The sequence below is a fragment of the Porites lutea genome, chromosome 14 (genome assembly GCF_958299795.1).
Source record: "Porites lutea chromosome 14, jaPorLute2.1, whole genome shotgun sequence".
Taxonomy (NCBI): Eukaryota; Metazoa; Cnidaria; class Anthozoa; order Scleractinia; family Poritidae; genus Porites; species Porites lutea.
The window spans coordinates 7,132,702-7,155,087 of NC_133214.1; the positions used below are offsets into that span (position 1 = coordinate 7,132,702).

The window sequence follows — 22,386 nt, forward strand, 5'->3', positions numbered from 1 at the left end:
TGTGGATTGAGTTTAGATCATCGAATTTTTACGCGAATTGATGTCGATGAATCCTTTAAGTGTAGAACAGAGTACAGAATTCTAAATTATGAACATGTGAAGAAATATGCTTTAATGGAGTGAAGAATTAAAAGCTACAGAGAACTGATTATATATACAACATTTGGTTACATGGTCCTTCGAGCCGGATCGGCGAAACAAGTTTAATCAATTAATCGTCAAGAACAGGATTACGGTACAAGAAGAAAAGTATGGACAACGGAAAAGCAAAGAGAATTAGAAATGCCCACAGAGCTTTTGTGGAGAAAACGATGGAAGGTGCGACGAGGATCTTAGTCAAGCAGACTGCCGATCACGCGGAAGATTCATCAAGGGAAAAACTTATGGGACTGAAATTCACCCTCAATGAAAGGCTAGAAACTGTCCAAAAGCTGGACGAAACAATTCTGGAAAACAGTAAGGGGAGAGACATTGAGAAAGAAGTCGAGGATTGCGGTGAGTTTTGTGCAAAAGTTTACCGTATTTTGGCTAGAATTGACTTGAGGTTAGAGGATGCTAAAAATAGCGCACACGTGGGAACTTCACCAAGCTTCAGTCAAATTAATAACAATGTCAAAAGCAATGAGGGCGCGAAAGTTAAGCTACCTAAACTAGAACTAAAGTCATTTTCAGGCAACTACGAGGAATGGCAGAGTTTCTGGGACACTTTCGAATCTGCGGTTAACAGAAACACTGACATTTCAAGAATCCAAAAATTCACCTATTTGAAGAGTTGTGTGACAGGCGCAGCCGAATCTGCAATTACTGGGTTGCCTCTCACTGAAGATAATTACGAAACTGCCATTGATATACTTAGAGATAGATTTGGTAAACCACAGCTGTTGATTTCTAACCACATGGACGCTTTGTTGAAATTGCCAATAGTCAGTTCAGTGCATGAAACGAAGAAACTCCGTGATTTGTATGACAAGATAGAGATAAACATTCGAAGTTTGAAGGCACTAGGCATCGAATCAGAGTCCTTTGGAAATTTATTAGTTCCAGTTGTAATGGAGAAAGTTCCCTCTGAGTTGAGATTAATCATCAGTCGCAAGTTTGGCAGTAAAGAAACTTGGGACCTTGATGTCCTGTTAAATGCACTGAAATCTGAATTGGAGGCAAGAGAAAGGTGTAATGTAGTGAAAACAAGTAGTCCAACCAATTCTAACCCTAGATTTGACCAGCATAAGGGAAGATTCAAACAGCCCCTTTCCTCATCTGCACTTTATGCGGGCAGTGAAGAGTGTACTCTGCAATGTGTCTTTTGCAAGAAAAATCACAAGTCCATCACCTGTAGTACCATTACTGAACCAAAGGCTAGAAGAACTATACTGAGACAAAGTGGCAGGTGTTTTGTTTGCTTGAAAGCAGGGCATATTACACCAGGTTGTCAGTCAAAGGCCAAATGTTTTAATTGTGGAGCTAGACATCATGTGACTATCTGTGAAAACCCTAAGAAGCCTGTCCAACCTAGTAGTTCAGGAGCTGAATTAGCATCACTTAGTAGATCTGAAATTTCCCAGGAGAGATCCAGAGATGTTGGAACATCAACAATGCATGTTGGCAGCAATAATAACTCTATACTGTTGCAGACTGCCCAAGCCTTTGTTTCTAGACCAGATAATCAAGAAACTGGAATGTATACTCAAGTCATTTTTGACTCTTGTAGCCAGAGATCTTATATAACCAGTAAGACACGTGTGCAGTTAAAATTACCTACTGTTGGTAAGGAAACCTTGCTAATCAAAACATTTGGTGACAATTCAGCATCTGTAAAGGAATGTGACATTGTGCAATTGTGCATCAGAACAATAGATGCAATGAGTGTGTACGTCACTGCTTACGTTGTACCAGTGATATGCAGTCCAGTATCAAACCAAGAAATTCTAGGTGTAGTAGAATGCTATCCATACCTTCAAGGACTACAGCTTGGATGTGGAGCTGTTAATGGAACAGTTAGTGTTGACTTACTAATAGGAACAGATCACTACTGGTCTTTCTTTACTGGAGGAATAATCAGGGGAGATCCTTCTGGACCTGTAGCTCTTGAGACCAAGTTGGGATGGGTACTGTCAGGACCAGCTGCAGTTCCAGCATTGACAGAGTCATGCACAGTTAACCTAAGTGCTACACATGTTTTGAAAATCGAGTCATCTGACATCAGCCATGTGCAAGATGATTTGCAGAAATTTTGGGACTTGGAAACCTTAGGCATAAGGGACACTGAAACTTCAGTTCATGACAAGTTTTCTAATGAGATAAGATTCACTGGTGAAAGATACCAAGTCAAGCTACCATTCAAGGATAATCACCCTATGCTGTCAGATAATTATACAAATGCATCACGAAGGTTGGCAACTGTGATTAAGAAGCTTAAGACCCAACCAGAAATACTGGAACAATATGATCAAGTGATTAAGGAGCAATTAGAAAGTGGAGTAGTTGAAGAAGCGCTGCAAGATCAAGTCCTAGAACCTGGAAATGTACACTATCTCCAACACAGGGGAGTTGTGAGACTTGACAGAGATACAACAAAGGTGAGAGTTGTATATGATGCCTCATCCAAAGTGTTTGGACCAAGCTTAAATGACTGTCTGCAAGTGGGACCTTCATTAAATCCTCTTCTACTGGACATTTTGCTGAGATTTAGAGTTCATGAAGTTGCTGTAACTGCTGATATTGAGAAAGCATTTTTGAATATTGAGATTGATCCAGAACACAGAGACTTTTTACGCTTTCTATGGGTAGATGATGTCGATAAGGAATCAACTGAGATTAAGTTACTTCGCTTTACAAGAGTTGTATTTGGAGTGAATGCTAGCCCCTTCATTCTCAATGCTACCATCAGACACCATGTTAATACATGTATGCTGAATGACAATGCATTTGCACTTGAGCTTTTGAAGTCTTTGTATGTAGATGACTTCGTTTCTGGGGCCAAGGATGTGAACAATGCCTTTTCTTTGTCGAAGGAGATAAAACTCTGTCTCAAATCAGGAGGGTTCAATATGAGGAAGTGGAACAGCAACTCAGCAAGTCTTTTGCAATCACTGAAACAAGATTCAGCCTTCAGTGGAGACTTTGCTGTAAACAGTAAAGAATGTGTTCAAGAGGAAGATGAGAGCTTCTCAAGGTCAGTTTTTAAGCAAGGTACTGAGAAGGAACAGAAGGTCTTGGGAATGCTTTGGAACCCTAACCAAGATGAACTGATCTATGACTTGACTAAGATATTGGAGGGTGTGGACGTTCAGCCAGCTACAAGAAGACTGATTCTCAGTACTGCTACGAGATTCTTCGATCCCTTGGGGTTAATATCTCCTGTGATTCTACCCTTCAAGATTATGTTTCAAAAACTGTGCAAGGCACAAAGGGACTGGGACGAGTTAGTGGATACCGAACTCAACCAAGAGTGGTTGTCAACTTTGTCAGACCTAAGACTAGCTGGAAGAGTGAGTTTTAAAAGGTGTTATGCGGAAGGTCTCGGTGGGAATGAAGTTAAATCGCTCCAACTTCATTGTTTTGCAGATGCGTCGGAAAAGGCGTACGGAGCCGTTGTTTACATGAGAGTAGAATATGAGTCAAGAGTAGAATGTGAGATCGTGGCGTCAAAAACCCGAGTAGCTCCGTTGGATGAGCAAACCATACCGCGTCTAGAACTGTTGTCTAACCTTACTGCGTCAAGATTGGTGAAGAGTGTGAGTCAAGCTTTAGAAAACGTTGTGAGAGTTGATGACGTAGTCAATTGGACGGATTCTATGATTTCTTTGTGGTGGATTAGGAACACTGATAAGGAATACAAGCAATTTGTGGAGAATCGCGTGAGCGAAATCAGACGAAATGCACCGCCTGAGCAATGGAGGTACTGTCCTACGTCAGAAAACCCGGCTGACATTGCATCAAGAGGAATTAAGGCCACTGCACTCAAAGAAAGTAGTTTGTGGTTACATGGTCCAGAATTCCTGTCTAAGGAAAGCGCCTACTGGCCAGTCCAGCCTGTAAATGTATAAGCCAAGGAAGAGTTGTGCGAACTGAAATCAGCCAAACCTACAGTCTCCAGCTTATTGAACACGTGTACCGGAAAACAAGAAGCAAATCTGGAGAGTATCATCAATCCTGAATCCTACAGTTCCCTTACGAAGCTCATAAGGGTTACTTCACTTGTGTTGCTATTTGTCAAAAAATTGAAAAGAAGAAGGGACGGATCAACTGAGCAAGAAGAATCCTTGCAAGTGTACAAGCAAGCTGAGAAGAAGTGGATTAAACACGTTCAAAGGGGTATCCTGAACAGTGACAAGTACCAGCAAATGAAGTCGACTCTGGGACTTTATCAGGACAGTGAAGGTGTAGTCAGATGTCAAGGAAGAATAGGTCTGTCGTCGTTACCCTATGATACCAAATTTCCCGTACTTCTGCCTAGAAAACATTGCTTTACAAGATTGGTGATCCTCAAGTGCCATGAACAAGTTATGCACAATGGAGAACAGAAACACTGATTTCCCTATTACCTTCGTGGGAAATGCTGAACAGGAACATGTTAGTGAACATTAACATTAAGTCAAAGAACAGCGAACCCGTTTCCTTTCATTTGTTATTTTATTCGTTTCGTTGTTGATTGACCTGTGTCAATCAAGGCGGGGAGTGTGTTAGAAATTATTGCGTCATTGTGGCGGGAAAACTCGTCACGTGATCTGAAAACTGAGCTTTGCACAAGAGTCTTAGAACTGTGTAGTCGTTCGGAGTCGTGCAGCTGATAGAGTGTGTGGATTGAGTTTAGATCATCGAATTTTTACGCGAATTGATGTCGATGAATCCTTTAAGTGTAGAACAGAGTACAGAATTCTAAATTATGAACATGTGAAGAAATATGCTTTAATGGAGTGAAGAATTAAAAGCTACAGAGAACTGATTATATATACAACATTTGGTTACATTAACCTTTTTAAAATGATAGCAAACAGCGAGACATAGCCCCTCTAGTTTCAGATTTCAGGTGGAAAACTCACAAGCCGATAGGACCAATCACGTCCCTACTAAGTTGCGAAAGCTCCACCTCTGAGGAGATGTGAATTCTGATGTCCTTTGAATTCTCCAACTACGAAATCCTGGAAAACCTTATCATCTGATCGTGTAATTCCTGCTAGGGGTAGTTGGGCACTTGGACAATTTGGCCTTCTGTTCTCGAGTGGGGAGGACAGCATGCCAGACGTATCGATAGTAATCGATATTAGTCGATGATTGATATTGATTTCCTATATCAATCGATGGAAATCGAAAAAGAAAAAAAGTTGTGGCTTCGATTAATATCGATGATTTCCGATAGAAATCGATAACGATTTTTTATCGATTCCTATCGTTTGTTATCGATTTTGTTAATCGATAATAATCGGTAAATTATTTTTCTGAATTCGATTTCTATCGATTTCCGATATCAATCGATATTAATCGGTGGATTAAATCGATTAATATCAATGATATCGAGTGATTTCCGATATCGATATTTATCCATTAACTACGTGTGGAGCATGGAAGAAGGTGAGAGTTTACTTCCCATGTCTTAACCCTTTAAGCACCTCGATCAACATACAAATTCTCCAGACTGGCCTCCATACATTTCTTGAAAAATTGGTTGAGATAACTTGTTAAAAGATCAAAGCATATTTCCTTTTAGGGATCATTTCATTCATTCTGATAACCTTTCTACCTGTAGCCTCCCACGCAGGCGTTCTTAGGCCTTCGTCAAACCGTCATTTCTTCCCTTTTTCTATCAAATGATTTATGATTGGAGGTACTTTGCTTTAGCGGATTCCTTTGAAAGGTCATGCGCAAATCTCCCTTAAAATGGCGGATTTTGGTAACCCTCCCACGCAGACGTTCTTTAGGTGTTCGTCCGCACAATCACGTTATAGTCTAGAGAGCCTTTTTTATAAACAAAATCATAAAAATACATATCTAGGGCTTTTTCAAAGAAAAGCAGATTCGAAACAAATTTCGAATTTTTGACCAAAATCATGGAGGAAATGCACATATCTGAAAGTCCGCTTTTTATCTACAACATCATAAAAATACATGTCACCCTCGATCAACAAAACGGACATCTTCGCATGCTTTGAATTGATTAGTCAGAGGATGTTAAAGAACCTCAAGGAGAGCAAGGACACGGGCAAACTGGCTACGGAACTGTCACATTTGGCTCACACGTACGTATCATCATATCGACCCACGGCCTCGGATTTGAAAAAGCACAGGATTCTAAAAGAACTAAGAAAGAACAAGAACATTGTAATATTGAAACCGGATAAGGGTAATGGGGTAGTAATTTTAGATAGAGTAGAATATGACAAGGGTTTATTTAAAATCATTAACGACACTACTAAATTCAGGGTCCTTACATCCGACCCTACTCTTACCCGGGAAGGGAAACTACAGCGATATCTCAGGGAACTTAAGAAAAAAGGTCACTTTGATCCTGACATCTATGAGACCATTTATCCAAGTGGATCTCAGCCTGCCAGGATATATGGTCTCCCTAAGATGCACAAACCACGAGCGCCAAATTCCACCCCTCCATTTCGGCCCATAGTTTCCTCTATAGGCACCTACAACTACAGCTTGGCTAAATACTTAAGTAATCTCCTCCAACCTCATATTCCGTCCACATTCATTGCTTCAGATTCCTTCACTTTTGTGAAGGAAATCAATGATCTATCTTTGCACGGGATGTTTATGGTCTCCTTCGATGTTGAAAGCCTCTTCACCAACATCCCTCTAGATGATTGTATCGACCTTGCCGTCAAATATATTACTGAGGGTAATCCAGGGTTGAAACTTAGTAAAAATGAGCTCAAAAGGCTGTTTGAGTTTGCTACCAAGGAAACTCACTTCCTGTTCAAAGGTAACTTCTATGATCAGGTGGATGGTGTAGCCATGGGGTCCCCCCTTGCCCCTGTTCTCGCCAATCTCTTTATGGGTCACCATGAGAATATATGGTTGGATCAATACGGGGATTCAGAGGTATTATTCTATCGTCGCTATGTAGACGATACATTTTGCCTTTTCCACTCTGAACGGGATGCAACCCTTTTCTTCAATTACATCAACAATCAACACCCCAATATACGCTTTACAATGGAGCGGGAAACTGACCATGTTCTACCTTTCCTAGATGTTCTAATCAACAGCACTGACCCACACCAAAGTGCAACCACCGTTTACCGGAAAAAGACTTTCACAGGTCTGCTCACTAGTTATCTGAGTTTTTGCCCCTTTACCTACAAATTGGGGTTAATCAAAACCTTGATTCATAGAACTTTTAAGATAAACAACACTTGGATGGGGTTCCATACTGACCTTCAAAAATTGTCTGTCATTCTGCGGAGGAATCTCTTCCCTGAAAACCTTATCAACAAATATATTTCTAAATATATTCAGACAGCAGTCAAGGGAGGGAAAACACAGCCCTATTCAGGAGTCGAGCCCCAGGAAACGCCTAAGTTCTTCTTCAAAATCCCTTACGTTGGGCACTTCTCTGTCACGGCACAGAGGAGTATACGCAAACTTGCTAACCGGTTATGTAAACCTATTGATTTAAGGTTAGTCTTTACTACTTTCAAAGTCAGGAATCTTTTTAATGTGAAAGATGCTGTCCCTGAGGGGTTACGCACGCGTGTGGTCTATAAATTTTCGTGTGCAAGTTGTAATGCTTGTTATGTTGGTGAAACCAGCCGACACTTCTCCACACGAGTGCGCGAGCACTTACTTTCAGACAAGTCTTCGAACGTTTTTAAACATCTGCAGGGTTCAGAGTTTTGTAGAGCATCCTGCACACCGGATTGCTTCGAGATCCTGGACTCTGCAGCCACTAAGTACCAAGTGAAGCTTAAAGAATCCATGTTTATAAAATGGGAGAAGCCCGATCTCAACCAGCAGGTGAAACACATTAACCTGACTCTCTCCCTGTAAAGAACTAAGCGTCACTCATTTAACTTTGTTTTAGTACGCAATATTGACAACGCAATGTAACGAACTTTGTAAGATCGCGCGCGCTTTAAATTCAACGGCGATTTCAAAATATGTAACACTGAAGATGACGGATGTACCGTCGAAACATGTCTGGAAAATTAAAGAAAGTTGTTATGTTTTTACGACTATCTATATTGTTGCTGCTATCTAGACCTTTTGGACATGTCAAGGTATTTTTAAAAGAAAAGCAAACTCAAACCGAATTTCGAATTTTTGACCAAAATCACGGGAAACCTTTGGAAAAATGAAAAATGAAAATTTTTAAAGTCTGAAAAGCCTTCTTTTAAAAAGAAGGCTTTTTAGAATCTTTATCATATACAACATCACATTTCACAAATTTTTTGACTATGTGAAAATGACATTTTTATAGTCTATAAAGCTTCCTTTTCTATAAACATATCATAAAAATACATGTTTAGGCCTTTTTCAAAGAAAAACTAGCCTGCGTGGCAGGCTTTCGAAAAGGAAAGGGAAGGGAATTAGGGCGCGAGACCACGCGCGCCCCTCGCGTTTCTCTCGCGCCTAAAACTCCCTTTCCCATCCCTTTCAAACGCCTGCCACGCAGGCTAAAGAAAAACAGACTCGAAAGAAATTTCGAAGTTTTGACCAAACTTTGAAAAAATGCAAATTTTTCGATTATGTGAAAATGACATTTTTGTAGTCTAATACATGTATCTAAGTCATGTAGAATTGTAAAGCAGAATCAAAGTTAAGATTTGATAATTATAAAGGAGGAACAAAAGTCTAAGCCTATGCTCACGAACCAATGATACCATTCGTAAAAAGAGCTGAATACTTAGTAACATCCATCTGGACATGATGCAGTTTGCGGTGATGTAATTGTCTCCCGGTCGTGTAAATATAGGAGCTTCAGGACCTATAACGAAATTTAGTAAAATCCAACTAGTGAATGCTGCGTTCTGATTGGTTGAGCTACTACTAGGCTATATGTTATAGCCCCCTAGTAGGGAAAAGCGCGAACTTTTTGGCGGCAAAAAAGGATTAAAGTCTAGCTTTAACTAGCTAAAATTTTTTTATTCTCGATATTTTTGACCAACTAGTTGTATTTCACTAAAACAATTATTCCTCTCGCCCTCATGGCCTCAACGAAATATATTCGCCAAACTTTGCGTTACTTCCTGTTGTCTCCAAATTTGGCGCGCGAACAAATAGATCTGGCTAGTCCCAGCCCCCCGGTGGGTTATTGGCTTCACGCTACGATTTTTTGAAAACTGAGAAATGCGGCAAGGAGTTTGTTGCGGGTTTTGCCTAGAATGAAAGCTTGTATCGACGAATTTTGACCAAATACAAGTGAAGAAAATTATTTTGAAGGATTCTGGAGGATAAGAAGCGAAAATCGAGGTAAGAAAACAGTATAGAGAATCTTTGTGTGCAATTCGCCGAGCCGGCCATGTCTTCCACACATACTCTCTGATACTCTTCAAACGCGAGGAATTCCTTCCCGCTTAACTTTTTGCCTTCAAAGCCTTGTTTATTTTGATGAATTCTATCAGTAAATTCATGTTTGCTAGTTTTCAACCCGATATTTCGTTAAAAAACGAAAAAAATGAAGCGTCTTTTGAAGGTAAACAGCAAACCACGAGGTGTTGAATTTCATTATGCTAATAAGCTTTAACCTCATTAGCATAATGTAACAGCGTCAGAAAATAAATTTGTAGAAAATTCCTTAGACTGTTCACAGTCCTCTATTTTTCTGTAAGATCTTTGAAATCACGCGCTTTGCGTTACGGGGTGCTATCTTGCATGAGTGTTTGCAGTTTGGGAGGAAGCGAGAAAAATAGAGGGACTGTAGTAACATCACTGCAGCTCGCATTCAGGAGGCGTGACAGGAATTTTACACCTTTTACCATTCATTAATTAAGAAACTCTGCTGGTGATGAAAAACATGCCAGACACTTTTAGCATCTATTACACATGTTTACAAATATCTCCTTTTGAAGCAGTGATTTCATACACTTTCTGGACCATGCCTCCAAATAAAATCAACAAACATGCACAGATGAAACATTTTCCTAATCGAAGCGCTAAGCATCCTTGCTTCACCACAGATTAAAACGATTAACCTCTTGATAACCGGTGTAGTGTTAAATTTCAGTTTGTTTGGCAGAAACTGTGTACAATATTCCCTGGCTGGGCTGCTTCAAAAGCATGTTGGCTTACATGATTCGTTCTCAGAATACCAAGAATCCTTCATGTGTTGGCGCAAGATGTGCCTTATGGTAGTACTATTATGAAGCGTACGTTTTATAGAAACAACAACTTGTCAACGACTTGTCAGTGTCGGCAACTTAAACTAAACTGTTGCCAATGCAAATTAACATCTATTGTCTAATGACCAATCAAATGCCTGCATTGCTGGTACAGCACGCCCTGTGAACGCGAGCTGCAAACCGCAAGCTGCTCTTATTACAGTCCCTCTATTTTTCTCGCCCCCCTCCCCCTACAGCTATAATCCCTAACGCCTTCCCCCTCGGTACATTTGAAAATCAAGATGGCCATCATTAACAGTAATATGCACTATATCTCAATGATTGCACGAATATATAGGGGACTGTGAACTGTCTAAAAATTCCTAGTCGCTCTTTATTTTTGAACAATTTTCGGGTCTGTTTTGCATAGATATTATATATCACACAAAATAGACATCTTTCCTGGCAAAATTAGATTCTCTGTTAAATTTTTAAAATAATTATGCAGAAATATGTCTTGTTTATTTTTTTTTTTGTGGAATATGATGGGTTTCCGCAAACCATTCCATCGTCACCTGTCCTAGCAGTTTCTCCAAGGCCAACTGCCGCTCAAACGGATCCAGTAACACGAACGATCGCAGCAAGCGATAAAGTCAAGCTCCAAGCGAGGAACATTGCGCCACCAGTTTCTACCCCCATTAACATTGATGTTTTATCAAAGGAACTTTCTGGTCACCCAGATAGTCATTTTGTAGCTAACTTAATTCATTCCCTCCGTTATGGCACACCTGTTGGTTATATAGGTCCCCGTCAGCCCCGGGTATCCCGTAATTTACAATCGGCTGCTCAGCACCCAGACGTAGTTTCATCCAATCTGACCAAGGAGATTGCACTGGGTCGCGTAGCAGGCCCCTTTCGGTCTCCCCCACTTCCTAATCTCCAATGTCACCCGGTGGGGGTAATACGTAAGAAACATTCTAACAAGTGGCGGACTATTTACCACTTATCCTATCCTGAGGGCGATAGTGTTAATGACCATATACCCAAGGATCTCTACACCCTTCAGTACGTTCGGGTGGATGATGCTATTCGCATTCTTAAATCCCTCGGACCAGGGTCATTCATGGCCAAAACCGACCTCAAATCAGCCTTCAGGCTAATTCCCATCCATCCCGACGACTGGGATCTCTTGGGGATTCACTGGAACAATCAATATTACGTCGATCTGTACCTTCCCTTCGGGCTTCGCTCGGCCCCGTTTCTCTTTAATCAATTATCGGATGTCCTGGAATGGGTTTTGAAGCATAATTATGGGTTAAAACACATACTCCATGTCCTAGACGACTTCTTTATTGCCGAACCTACATGTTTAAATTGCTGCCCTCCTTTAGTACCTTGCTTTGCTTTTTTATGTCGGTTCATGCCCCGGTGGTCGCGTCCAAAACCCTGGGCCCCTCCCAAGTACTAGAATTTATGGGCATAGAATTAGATTCTACACGCATGGAGGCACGCCTTCCTGAAGATAAGCTACAGCGCACCCGGGATTTGCTCACATCCTTTACGAAATGCTGTTCAGTTCACTTAGTTGAACTCCAGTCCCTTATTGGCACCCTTCAATTCGCGTGTAAGGCGGTCGTTCCGGGGAGAACCTTTTTGCAGCGAATGATTAACCTTACCAGGGGGGTTCCTAGCTGTTTTCACCATATATGACTCAACAAGGGATTTTTTAAGGACCTCACCATGTGGAAGGCCTTTCTCTCGGGTTGGAACGGACGTTCCTTCTTCTCAGACTCTACCGTATTCACCTCCCCAGACTTGGAGCTATACACGGACGCGGCCAGTTCGGTCGGGTTTGGGGGTTATTTTAATGGTCAATGGTTCCAGGGGAAATGGCTCCCTCATATGCACTTAAGCCCCACCAAGGGTATCAGCATTGAATGGCAGGAACTTTTCCCTATAGTAGTGGCATGCGCACTCTGGTTCCCGCATTTTTCTGGGAAACGAATTCAATTTTGGTGCGATAACCAATCAGTAGTCGCCATCATCAACTCAGGCCATTCAAAGGCCCCTCGTATAATGGACCTCCTGAGGTTCCTTGTTCTCCTTTCTATGAAACACAACTTCTTTGTCAGGGCTTGCCATGTCCCTGGGGTAAATAACGACATTGCTGATGCCCTCTCCCACTTTCAGGACGAACGTTTCTTGGCGTCGTCTCCCAAGGCACAAAAAAACCCCTGTACCATCCCGCCTTCTCACGGCTATAGCTGGGAAACTACTTATATAATAGCAATCCTTGTTTTTGTTGCAGTTGAGGCTAGTTTCTAATGTATCGCTTGTTTTGTATTGCTAGTAAAAATAATTTTCCTCATGCATATCTCGTGGAGCACTTTAGGTGCACGTTCTGTTCTGTAGTACTGAATTTTTCATTGGCTTACCTTGTGATAGCACTCGGACTATAAAAGGCCTAGTAAAAGTCCTGTGTCTCATTCCAAGCTGTATTGCGAAGTTGGTTACTTCAACCGTCCTCAAGTTTTGTAATGCCCACCCTTCCCTCCCTTTGGAGGCTTTGTTGCTGTTCCTAATAAACACGGGCTCACCGCTTTCTTTCGCCTTCGGTTTAAGTCTCACGGCGACTTCCCCAAGCTTTGATTTTAACGCAAACTTTTATATTTCATTGTATTCCAGCACGTGCCGGCGGAGGCGGCTCGTAGTGCTGATAAGATAAAGTTCCTAGAACAAAATATTTGCCTACACCGTTCCATCAAGTTGCATGATGCTGGCCGGAGGTTTCAGCTCGTAGTGCCGTGCAGTGTTAGGCCGTATTAAGTTTGTTTCTTTCGGACCTACCTGAACTTGTCCGATCAGGCGTGTGTAAATTAGCGCCGGGGCGATAAGTAAGGCTTTATGGTCACGCTATGGAAGTCGTCCACCACGGCGATCGCGGAGCGGTGTACCCCCCTTTACGCCATCTGTTTGTTGTCTTATTTTATTACACTTTATTGTGAAGTCTAGCTAAAGGAACTACGACATTAATTTTTTTTTGTGGAATATGATGGGTTTCCTGAGGCATTTTTTTTAAAATTCCTACATAAGCTGAGTCTTAAGAATTGTTCTACTAGTTAAGAATGTGTGTGGGAAAATACTATATTTGTGTATTTTGATTTCTTAGTCTCGAAATGTCACTGGAAAACTTTTTGATTTTTTGGATCTATTGTAATAATTAAGATGATAGGAATGACATGGTACTGGAAACGGTTTTTACTGTGAGATACTAGGGCTTGATACTAAGTAAAATTTATAGTCTGATAATAATGAAACACATTTATTTTTCCAGAAAAATGTCTGTGTGTGGCAAATTGAACATGAAGCGCACATTGTAATCCTCAGGGGCCACTAGCATGCAAACCTGAACCAAAAGTTTGCCTTAATCAGCAGAACTGGTAGGTAACATTGCAAGATACCAGGGTCCGAAATTAACTTTTTTAATACAGGTGCCAACTGGCTATCAAGTTTAAATTTTTGGTCACCAGAGGGAAAATAATGGTCGCCAAAAATTTCCCCTCCCCTTTTTTCAAATAAAAGTTTAAACACAAATAAAAAATGCATGGTATGTATGGACTTTTTTATGCTAAAAAATTGCACTACTTCTGCTCCCGATACCACAAATTACTTTTTAGAGATATAAAGCTGTCTGACCTAGGACATAGGAACAGAAAGCTATCTGCCCATGACTGCACTGAACATATCAAAACTCCATTTTGTTCCAATAATTACCATGAAACACGAAATATAAACATGAGTCAACCCGCTGTGTTGCTCGTACCAGGCCACAACCGTGGATATATGGGTACAGTATAATTACACATACATAACGTACTTAGCGTATTTCAGCTGAAAGCACCATGGCGACTTGGAAACTTTCAACTCATATTGATAGTAGTTGTTTTGGAGGTATTTTTAGCGGAAGATTTGTTTCACTTTTAATTAAAAAATACCAGCAGGACAAAAAGTACATTTATTATATACATACTGAGATGTACTCACAGTTTTCTTCATAAGAAAACCCACTTAAAAAATTCTGATAGCCAATCACAGCAGCGAAATGGCTTTCTCACATGTGTGTAAAGTGTTTCCTCCAATCAGGAGAGACTTGTTTGTTTTCACAAAACTCACTCACTTGTAAAGCCTCGCTTGTTCGTATTGTGAAAACAAAATCTTGCGTAAATATCGTACGTCAGCACTTTCCACGAAGAAATCTATATGTAAGACACTTTTTGGCAAATATCTTTGTGGTTTCAAATGTTTATCACTTTCTTCAAACGTGAAAGTCCACAAGTTAAGTCGCCATCTGGTGACCTGCTATGAAATTCTGGTCACCAGTACTGAATTTTTAGTCCCATTGGCAACCGGGAAGGTGTAATTTCGGACCCTAGATACTGCTACAAGATAATGTTATCTTGAAAACAAATTTGCTGTTGATGCATTGATACCAAGCAGAATGCATGATGCAAATGTAAAGCCAATCACTGTGTGATAAACAGTGAATTAGACCAATTTTTGTATTGATGTATATGTTGTAGTTAATTTTTTTCTCTCAGGTAATTTTTAGTTTCCTTTTGTTTTTGGGTATGACAGTGTTTGCTAATCAAGTTGAAACAAGAAGGAAAATAAAAATTACCTGAGAGATTAAAAATTAGCTGCTATGAACCTTGCAAGAAGCATATCTATTACTGTGTAGTTCCAGAAAATATCCATACCCCCCCCCCCACCCCCCTGGAATTTCCATTATACACTGTAGGGGGTGCTTTTCATAACCCCCCATCCCCTGGAATTTCTGTAAATTTTCAACTTGGTTGGGTACCCTCTGGAAAGTGTATTTGTGTCAAAAATATTGTTGCACTGTATTATTGTCCACAAAAGATAATTTTTCTGAGATAATATGTCTAATAATCTCAAGGACTTTCTTAGCTAATAATTAACCATATATAGAGGCGATACCTTACACTACTGACTACGTGAATAGTGCCATTTTCAAAAGAACCAGTTTCATTCAAACTAACCACCATCATTACTTCATTTCAGTTAGAACATGTTACAGAAAGGCTTCAAAGTGAACACAACCAAATTATGGTGCATCAAAAAAAATGTGTAATGAAGTAACAGCTAGATAACGGGAAGTTCATTCATGAGCTGATGACAATTGTATTAAAGAATACTAGGTCAATTTAGGTTTCGGGTAGCCCACCTACCCCTCCCCTAAGCCATCATTATCACTTACTTCTTACTTAAGCCAAAATGTTGCCTCAGGGGAGGGGTAGGTGGGCAGTTTCCCAGAAACCTAAATTGATCTGAATACTTTCGCAAAAATTATTTGTCCAGAATAATGTTCATGTTATACATCTCTGTCTTTTTGTAGGAATAAAATGTTCAGGCAAAAGGGAAATGATACATGTCCAGTTGAAAGTTGTATAAAAATCAGATTTCAACATGTCCATAGGAGAAAGCTTGGGAGGAATAGAAAGAACAGTACTATCTGGTATGTTCAAACCATAAACTCCAATGAGCATTAGCCCAAGTAAAAGGAATTTGGGAACCACATGAGGCAAAGAGGACAGTTTTTGACCTCGGCCTCGCACCTACGCACGATTTCCAAGTTGGATCTGCTGTTGCTCTACTGATTACACTGTGAACCCTGCTTGGAGTGAGTCGTGGGTGATTTGTGTGGTGGATTGTGTAGAGGGTAGAATGTGTAACTGTACATATCTAATAATCTATTATCTGCCATGTACATTGTTGGCACTGTGTAGCAAATGATCGACAGACAATTATCTCTGTCCAGAGTGAAAATTCATCAAGTTCTACAAAACTCCATTAAACCCCAATCAGCATTACCACTACTTTGTGTATGTACCCTATTTTAATAAAAAGACTACTACAACGAATATTTCAACTTTTCGTTATCATTTCAGGGTTTCTGTGGCTGTGTTACTGTGGAAATGATATAAAAGCTGCTCCCTCTCGGCCTTTCAACAGGTGAGTGCTTTGAGTTTATGGGAATCCTAGTTTCTTTGTGAACTGATTTTCCCAAATTGGAAACTTGCGCTAACTTAGTTTCTTTTTATCTCTACAGGTGATGATAGCAGGCGTTGGGACTGTCAAGTAAACTTTATTGATCATGATTCATATTTTTCCGCTTTCTTCTTTAAAGAGAAGACGGGTCACATTACTCCAATCTAAAATTATCAACGTGGACAATGAGAATCCTGGTTTCTCTGGGAACTGATTTTTTGTGGAAATTTGACGGGGTGTATAGGCGTTGAAACGCATTTGGCGTACACCGCTGACACTCTAACCGATATTACACAATAAATCAGGGAACAGAGAAGCGTAGGGATACCAAACTAAAATTATCAACGCGGACAATGGGAATCCTGGTTTCTTTGGGAACTGATTTTTTGTGGAAAGTCGACGGGGTGTATAGGCGTTGAAACCCATTTGGCGTACACCGCTGACACTCTAACTGATATTACACAATAAATCAGGGAACAGAGAAGCGTAGGGATACCAAACTAAAATTATCATCGCGGACAATGGGAATCCTGGTTTCTTTGGGAACTGATTTTTTGTGGAAAGTCGACGGAGTGTATAGGTGTTGAAATGCATTTTGCGTAAACCGCTGACACTCTAACCGATATTAGACAATAAATCAGGGAACAGAGAAACGTAGGGATACCAAACTAAAATTATCAACGCGGACAATGGGAATCCTGGTTTCTTTGGGAACTGATTTTTTGTGGAAAGTTGACGGAGTGTTTAGGTGTTGAAACGTATTTTGCGTAAACCGCTGACACTCTAACGGATATTACACAATAAATCAGGGAACAGAGAAACGTAGGGATACCAAACTAAAATTATCAACACGGACAATGGGAATCCTGGTTTCTTTGGGAACTGATTTATTGTGGAAATTCGATGGGGTGTATAGGTGTTGAAACGCATTTTGCGTAAACCGCTGACACTCAAACCGATATTACACAATAAATCAGGGAACAGAGAAACGTAGGGATACCACTCAATTCATCGGATACTTTTCAAATTGGAAACTCATACTGGAGATAAAAATAAAATAACCATAAGATACCCCTCTCACTGAGGTTTTTTCCAAAGCGAAAACTTATTCTAACTTTTTAGTTACTTTATATTTCTACAGGTAATGGTTTAGTGAATTTTCTTCCTAGATTTCTAACATTTTTTCTTCTTTGTCTCTAGTGTTGTTGTTTTAGATTGGCCATAACACTAGGCTTTGTAGGCTTTGAATTTTATTCAGTCTTTCTAGGTTAAAGTGAATATGTGCATAATTCGAGCTTAGAATTATTAGATGGAGATTTGGAGTCCTGAATCCTGACTGACCACACATGGCTGCTTTTCGTTGAACTGTTGTATCTTCAAGTTTTATAGTTTGGCTGGTATGAGTATATCACGTTATGAATTTCTTTTTAATATATTACACATGTAGAAAGGTTTTTTATAGCATATACTATCATGATTTCCCTTAGCAACGGCTGGCTTTCTCTAAGAAGCCATATCCCATTAAGATATGTTTAGAGTTGAGGCTAAACAAAGTGATGTTCTTTTGTGATCGTTTTTAACTTCCAACAGATTGTTATCTATTATTTTATCTGAATAACCTCTCATATTGAGTCTTGTCATCCTCTTAAATGTCTGAGTGCACTCTTCTTTTTTCTAAGAAAGTTGTTTTTGTGGCCCATTATGAATATTCTTAGAGTTCTTCAAATTTTAGGCTCAAAATATTCTTGTATTACTCTTAAATTGAAGTTTCATGCCATTTCCGTTTTAGCATATATTGGGGTATCAATGTACTGTTCATCGAACTGTTATTAGCAGTAAACATTTAACTTTTATAGTTAGTGCATTTTTTAAAGGGAACCTCCACTCTTACTACAGAATAAGTTTAAATCGAATAAAATTATGTTGATAAACAAATTTGTTCGAAATTTGTCCTTAAAAAAAGTGTTTATATCAGGAAAAGTGAATTTTAAAATCACTTATTTTCTCTTTCAAATTTCGCGGGCGCCGCCATCTTGAATAATTGTGACGTGTTACGGTTGCTCTATTGTTCTGACACAAAGAGCTTTTGTTTAATAACAATAGGGCAACCGTAACACTTCACAATTATTCAAGATGGCGACGCCCGCAAAATTTGAAAACAAAAATAGGCGAATCTAAAAGTTATTTCTTTCGGATACAAACGCTTTCTTTAAAAATATTTTAGATTGACTTGACTGTAACAGTTATTTCCTGTGATTTAAAGTTATCTTTTTGTTGAAGTGGAGGTTCCCTTTAAGTTTGCTTGTTAGTTTTTTGTTTAGAGAAAGGATTAATTATATTAGATAAGTTTAAAACATATAATTTTATTTTAGTAACAGATTTTCAACACATAAAATTAATTATATCTTGTTGAAAATCTCAGCCTTGGGTTTATTCTCATAATATTCTTAAAATTTGCAGATTTCAGCCTCAATATGTTTATAAAATCCATTCTGGTAAAAAAAGAAAGAGTATAGTCTTAGGGCCTCACCCTTAATAAGTTATTTTTCAACCTCTAGTGGGGAATTTGTAAAGAAATGTTTGTATTGGAAAATCTCCTTCGGTGTAGTGGTTTTTAGATGCGTCAGCACATAAAAGATTGATTCTGTTTTAATCCTTTCTGCTTTGTTTTTCTGTCCTCGTTTTCTAACAGGTACGAGTGTTGGCATTTTGAATTTATTGCTTGCCCTGCTCGTGAAGTCTACCTGTTATAATGCGGCACTTTGAGACATGGATGCATGAACAGGTATGATTTTGTTACCTTCTACTAGCTTTTATCCTCAAAGAAAATCAACTTATTTGACTTTAAATTGAAATGTGTAATTTAAGGCGGCAAAAATCGTTTAAACATTCTTGTTTGCTAGGGCTGTAGTCGTGTTCTCGTTTTATCGATGAGCCCTGAGTTTATGTTGTAAACTCTTTTATGAGTGAAAGTTTTTTTCTGATAAAATGGCTTGGTGGATATTTTATATACGTCAGCAAACGTTAGATACACAGTAAGCCAAGCTTAGGGTTACAATCCCGTTTTCGGTTTAACTGATTATTTTTTCTGTCAATTTATTTTCAAACACTGTTTACAGTGGAAACAGGTCGAGAGCCCGAAGCCCACAGACCCCAGTAAGGAACGGAACATTTTAAACTTATGCTCATCAGTTACTGCTGTCGCTCTGAGAAAGAATGTTTACACTTGTTTTCCTGGCCTTGTTTACAATGAATGTCAAGTTACCTTGCCTTTCCTACAAATTTACCCTTCTATGAGTGTACCAAATAACAGTTACTGCAAGAGGCTACTACTCTCAAGGTGGTCAAATGTATGAAATACCATTAGATTTGGAACAAAAACCTGCCATGATAGAACATTTTTTCTCTTAAAGAAAACAATAATTATTATACCCTGCACTGTACATTTTGGAATAATTATGCGATATCAGCCAGGACCCATAAAACTGTCATTTTTAGCTTAGAATTCTCCTTTTTTCAAATAAGCTCACTGTATATTACAGATGCTTATATTACTGACATTGCAGCTAATCAAATGATTTGTATTGGTTAGTGTTGCCCTCTTAGATCTGAGACAGAGTTATAACAGCTAATTTATAATACTTCCAGCTATCTGTCAAGCAAAAGAACAAGATTAAGAAAGTGGAAGAGGAAGATTAGGAAAACTGGACAAGAACATCATGGATAAAGCATCGGCAACACTGAAGCGAAGTAGATTTACGAGTCTTTGGCCAAGAAAAAGAACGGGAAAAGCTTACTCAGTAAAATGTCCATCAAAAGAAGAGGCTTTTTTCCCCACTGTTGACGGGAAAGACCTTAGAGAGGGGAGGTCGTTGAAGGAAAGTAATTAATAAATTTTTTCCTATCTAGAAAATCACCAAACACTATTTCTTGTCGTATTTTCAGCACTCAGCACAAAAAATATGAGACAACAATTCACATTTCAACAAATTAATATTTTTTAAGACTAGAAATAATCCTTAATGGCTTTGAAGAGAGAGAAGAAACCTTTTTTGACTATAAAAAGGAGAATTTTTCGAAGTCCCAACTATCGCATTTTTCCAAAGGGGTTAACCCAAGCATTGGCATTTTTTGACCAAAAGCTTTGGAAAATGCGATTTTAGGAACTTTGAAACATTCCGTTTTTATAGTCAAAAGAGGTTTCATTTTTCTCTACAAAATTAGTAAGTACTATTTCTAGTTTTTTTCTATCTAGAACATTATTAAACCTGACTTCTCATCTTATTTTGAGCGAAAACAAATAACGAAAAAAATTGCATTTTTTTAACCAAAAGCATGGGTCAACTCTTTGGAAAAATGTGATTTTTGAGACGATAAAAAATTTTGTTTTTATAGTGAAAAAAAAGGTTTTTTTCTATCTTGGAACGGCTTGGAAACTAAAATTTGATAGCATTTTGTTTTGAATGAGGGTATGGGCATGATTTTCAGTTGAACATGCCTAGCGAGCGTAAAAATTGCATTCAGTCTGAGGATTAATGAGAGAGGGAAAATTTTATATATTTAGGCATGACAAAATTCAAGGGAACATTGGTACTTAGAAATTACATGTCATAGGCATGGAAAAAATGGGTTCATGCCCTCGCAGCCCAAAATTGACCCAGCTAAACTTAGGTCCCAGATCTCTCGCCGGGTTGATAATTCATTCCCAGTTTTTGCTCCTCTGGTTTGGCATGCCGGGCATAACACCGCGGCAAAACGCACTGCGCATGAGCACAAAATTTAACATCCGGTCAGCTTTTTATTTCCGGTCTAGTATATAAACCAATTGCGTAAGCATGACATTGCCGTCGCACCAAGTTTAAAAGCAAAAAGGGCGAAACAGACAAAAAAGGGGGCCAAAAAAATCACTTCAATCGAAAGCTTATATATTTTTCTAGTGTCAAACTTTTGCACCACATGGTTATCTGTTTGCACCAACGGTGAAAATGATGTTTGAAGTTTGCAGGTCGCGAGCGCTCGACAAGACGAAATTGTTTTCACTGGCTTTCTTGCATGCTACTGGTTTGGCATAAGTTAATTTGGGAGAAGGCGATAACTAAGAAAAGAATGGCAATACTTATGAAAGAAACCAAAATAAAGACGTCATCATTATCATTAACACTAGAATCAGGAAATAACATTTTAGTCTGTTCAACAACTTTTTTATTATTAGAGAAAACAAGAACTCAAAACAAAAGATGTGCGGGATTTAATAACAACCACGACTTTGATGACTGCAGTCACGAACACCCGGAGCTTTCAGTGCCGGGACTGTGCCTATAAAGACTTTCATTCAAGAAAATGCCTATTTAATTCTTTTACATGGTTGTTCTTTGGTTGTTCTTTGGTCGGTGAAGACTTCAATAATTTCAGACTGTGCGGCTCGGCTGCATCTCACGCAAACACCAAACTTTCAGCTACTAAATACATGGCATGAAATTTCGACTTCTAAAAGCCATCGAACCAGCTTTCGCTCTCTGATTCTGAGAATGAAAAAAATAAATAGAGTTGTCAACTTGCAGCCAACTTCAGCAGTATAATTAAGCTTATGTTTCATGGCAATCAACTCAGAAGAGTTTCGTTTCAAAACACGAAAATAAAAAATAAATAAATAAAGTTCGAATCTGCTTTAAGGCATGAAGACTGAGATACTGAAGAACTGAAAATTAGAACTACAATACACAAGCTTGCAACGATAACTTTTTATGTCTTAGTTTTAGCCAGGTTAAGTGAAAAATAACAGTCAAAAACTTTGTTTTCGTGAATGAAAATCAGTTTACCTGACGCTCTAGCCAAAATTACAAACTGAGTTATTATCAACTTACCTTTTCTGAATCTAATCGACTAATTGTTTCGGTGATCTGTGCCTGGTTATCCATAAAAGCAATTTCAATAACTACGAAATAGTCAAAAACCCGAGCAGCATGAAGCAGAACAACTGAACCACAAGCTGCACACAGAATGAAGCCGAGAGCGCGCGGGAGACTTTGATCTGACTGGAAAGTGTGAC

General features: G+C 39.1%; 2 protein-coding genes across 2 annotated transcripts; both read left to right on the top strand.

The window, feature by feature from the left end:
* Positions 1-251: 251 nt before the first annotated feature.
* LOC140925053 (uncharacterized) lies at positions 252-4,046 on the top strand. The gene has a single exon (XM_073375009.1). It carries the CDS (start codon positions 252-254, stop codon positions 4,044-4,046), a length of 3,795 nt encoding a protein of 1,264 aa, XP_073231110.1.
* Positions 4,047-6,165: 2,119 nt separating this feature from the next.
* Positions 6,166-16,402, top strand: LOC140925055 (uncharacterized). Its single transcript, XM_073375011.1, has 3 exons — positions 6,166-6,931; positions 16,238-16,301; positions 16,399-16,402. Exons 1-3 carry the CDS (start codon positions 6,166-6,168, stop codon positions 16,400-16,402), a joined length of 834 nt encoding a protein of 277 aa, XP_073231112.1.
* Positions 16,403-22,386: the final 5,984 nt, after the last annotated feature.

What these genes read in the sequence shown, in the direction of transcription:
- LOC140925053 (XM_073375009.1), top strand. Translation starts at nt 252, where the DNA reads ATGGACAACGGAAAAGCAAAGAGAATTAGAAATGCCCACAGAGCTTTT.
- LOC140925055 (XM_073375011.1), top strand. Translation starts at nt 6,166, where the DNA reads ATGTTAAAGAACCTCAAGGAGAGCAAGGACACGGGCAAACTGGCTACG. An exon ending in AACTCACTTCCTGTTCAAAG is followed by an intron (nt 6,932 to 16,237) that starts GTAACTTCTATG and finishes TTATCATTTCAG; the next exon opens with GGTTTCTGTGGCTGTGTTAC.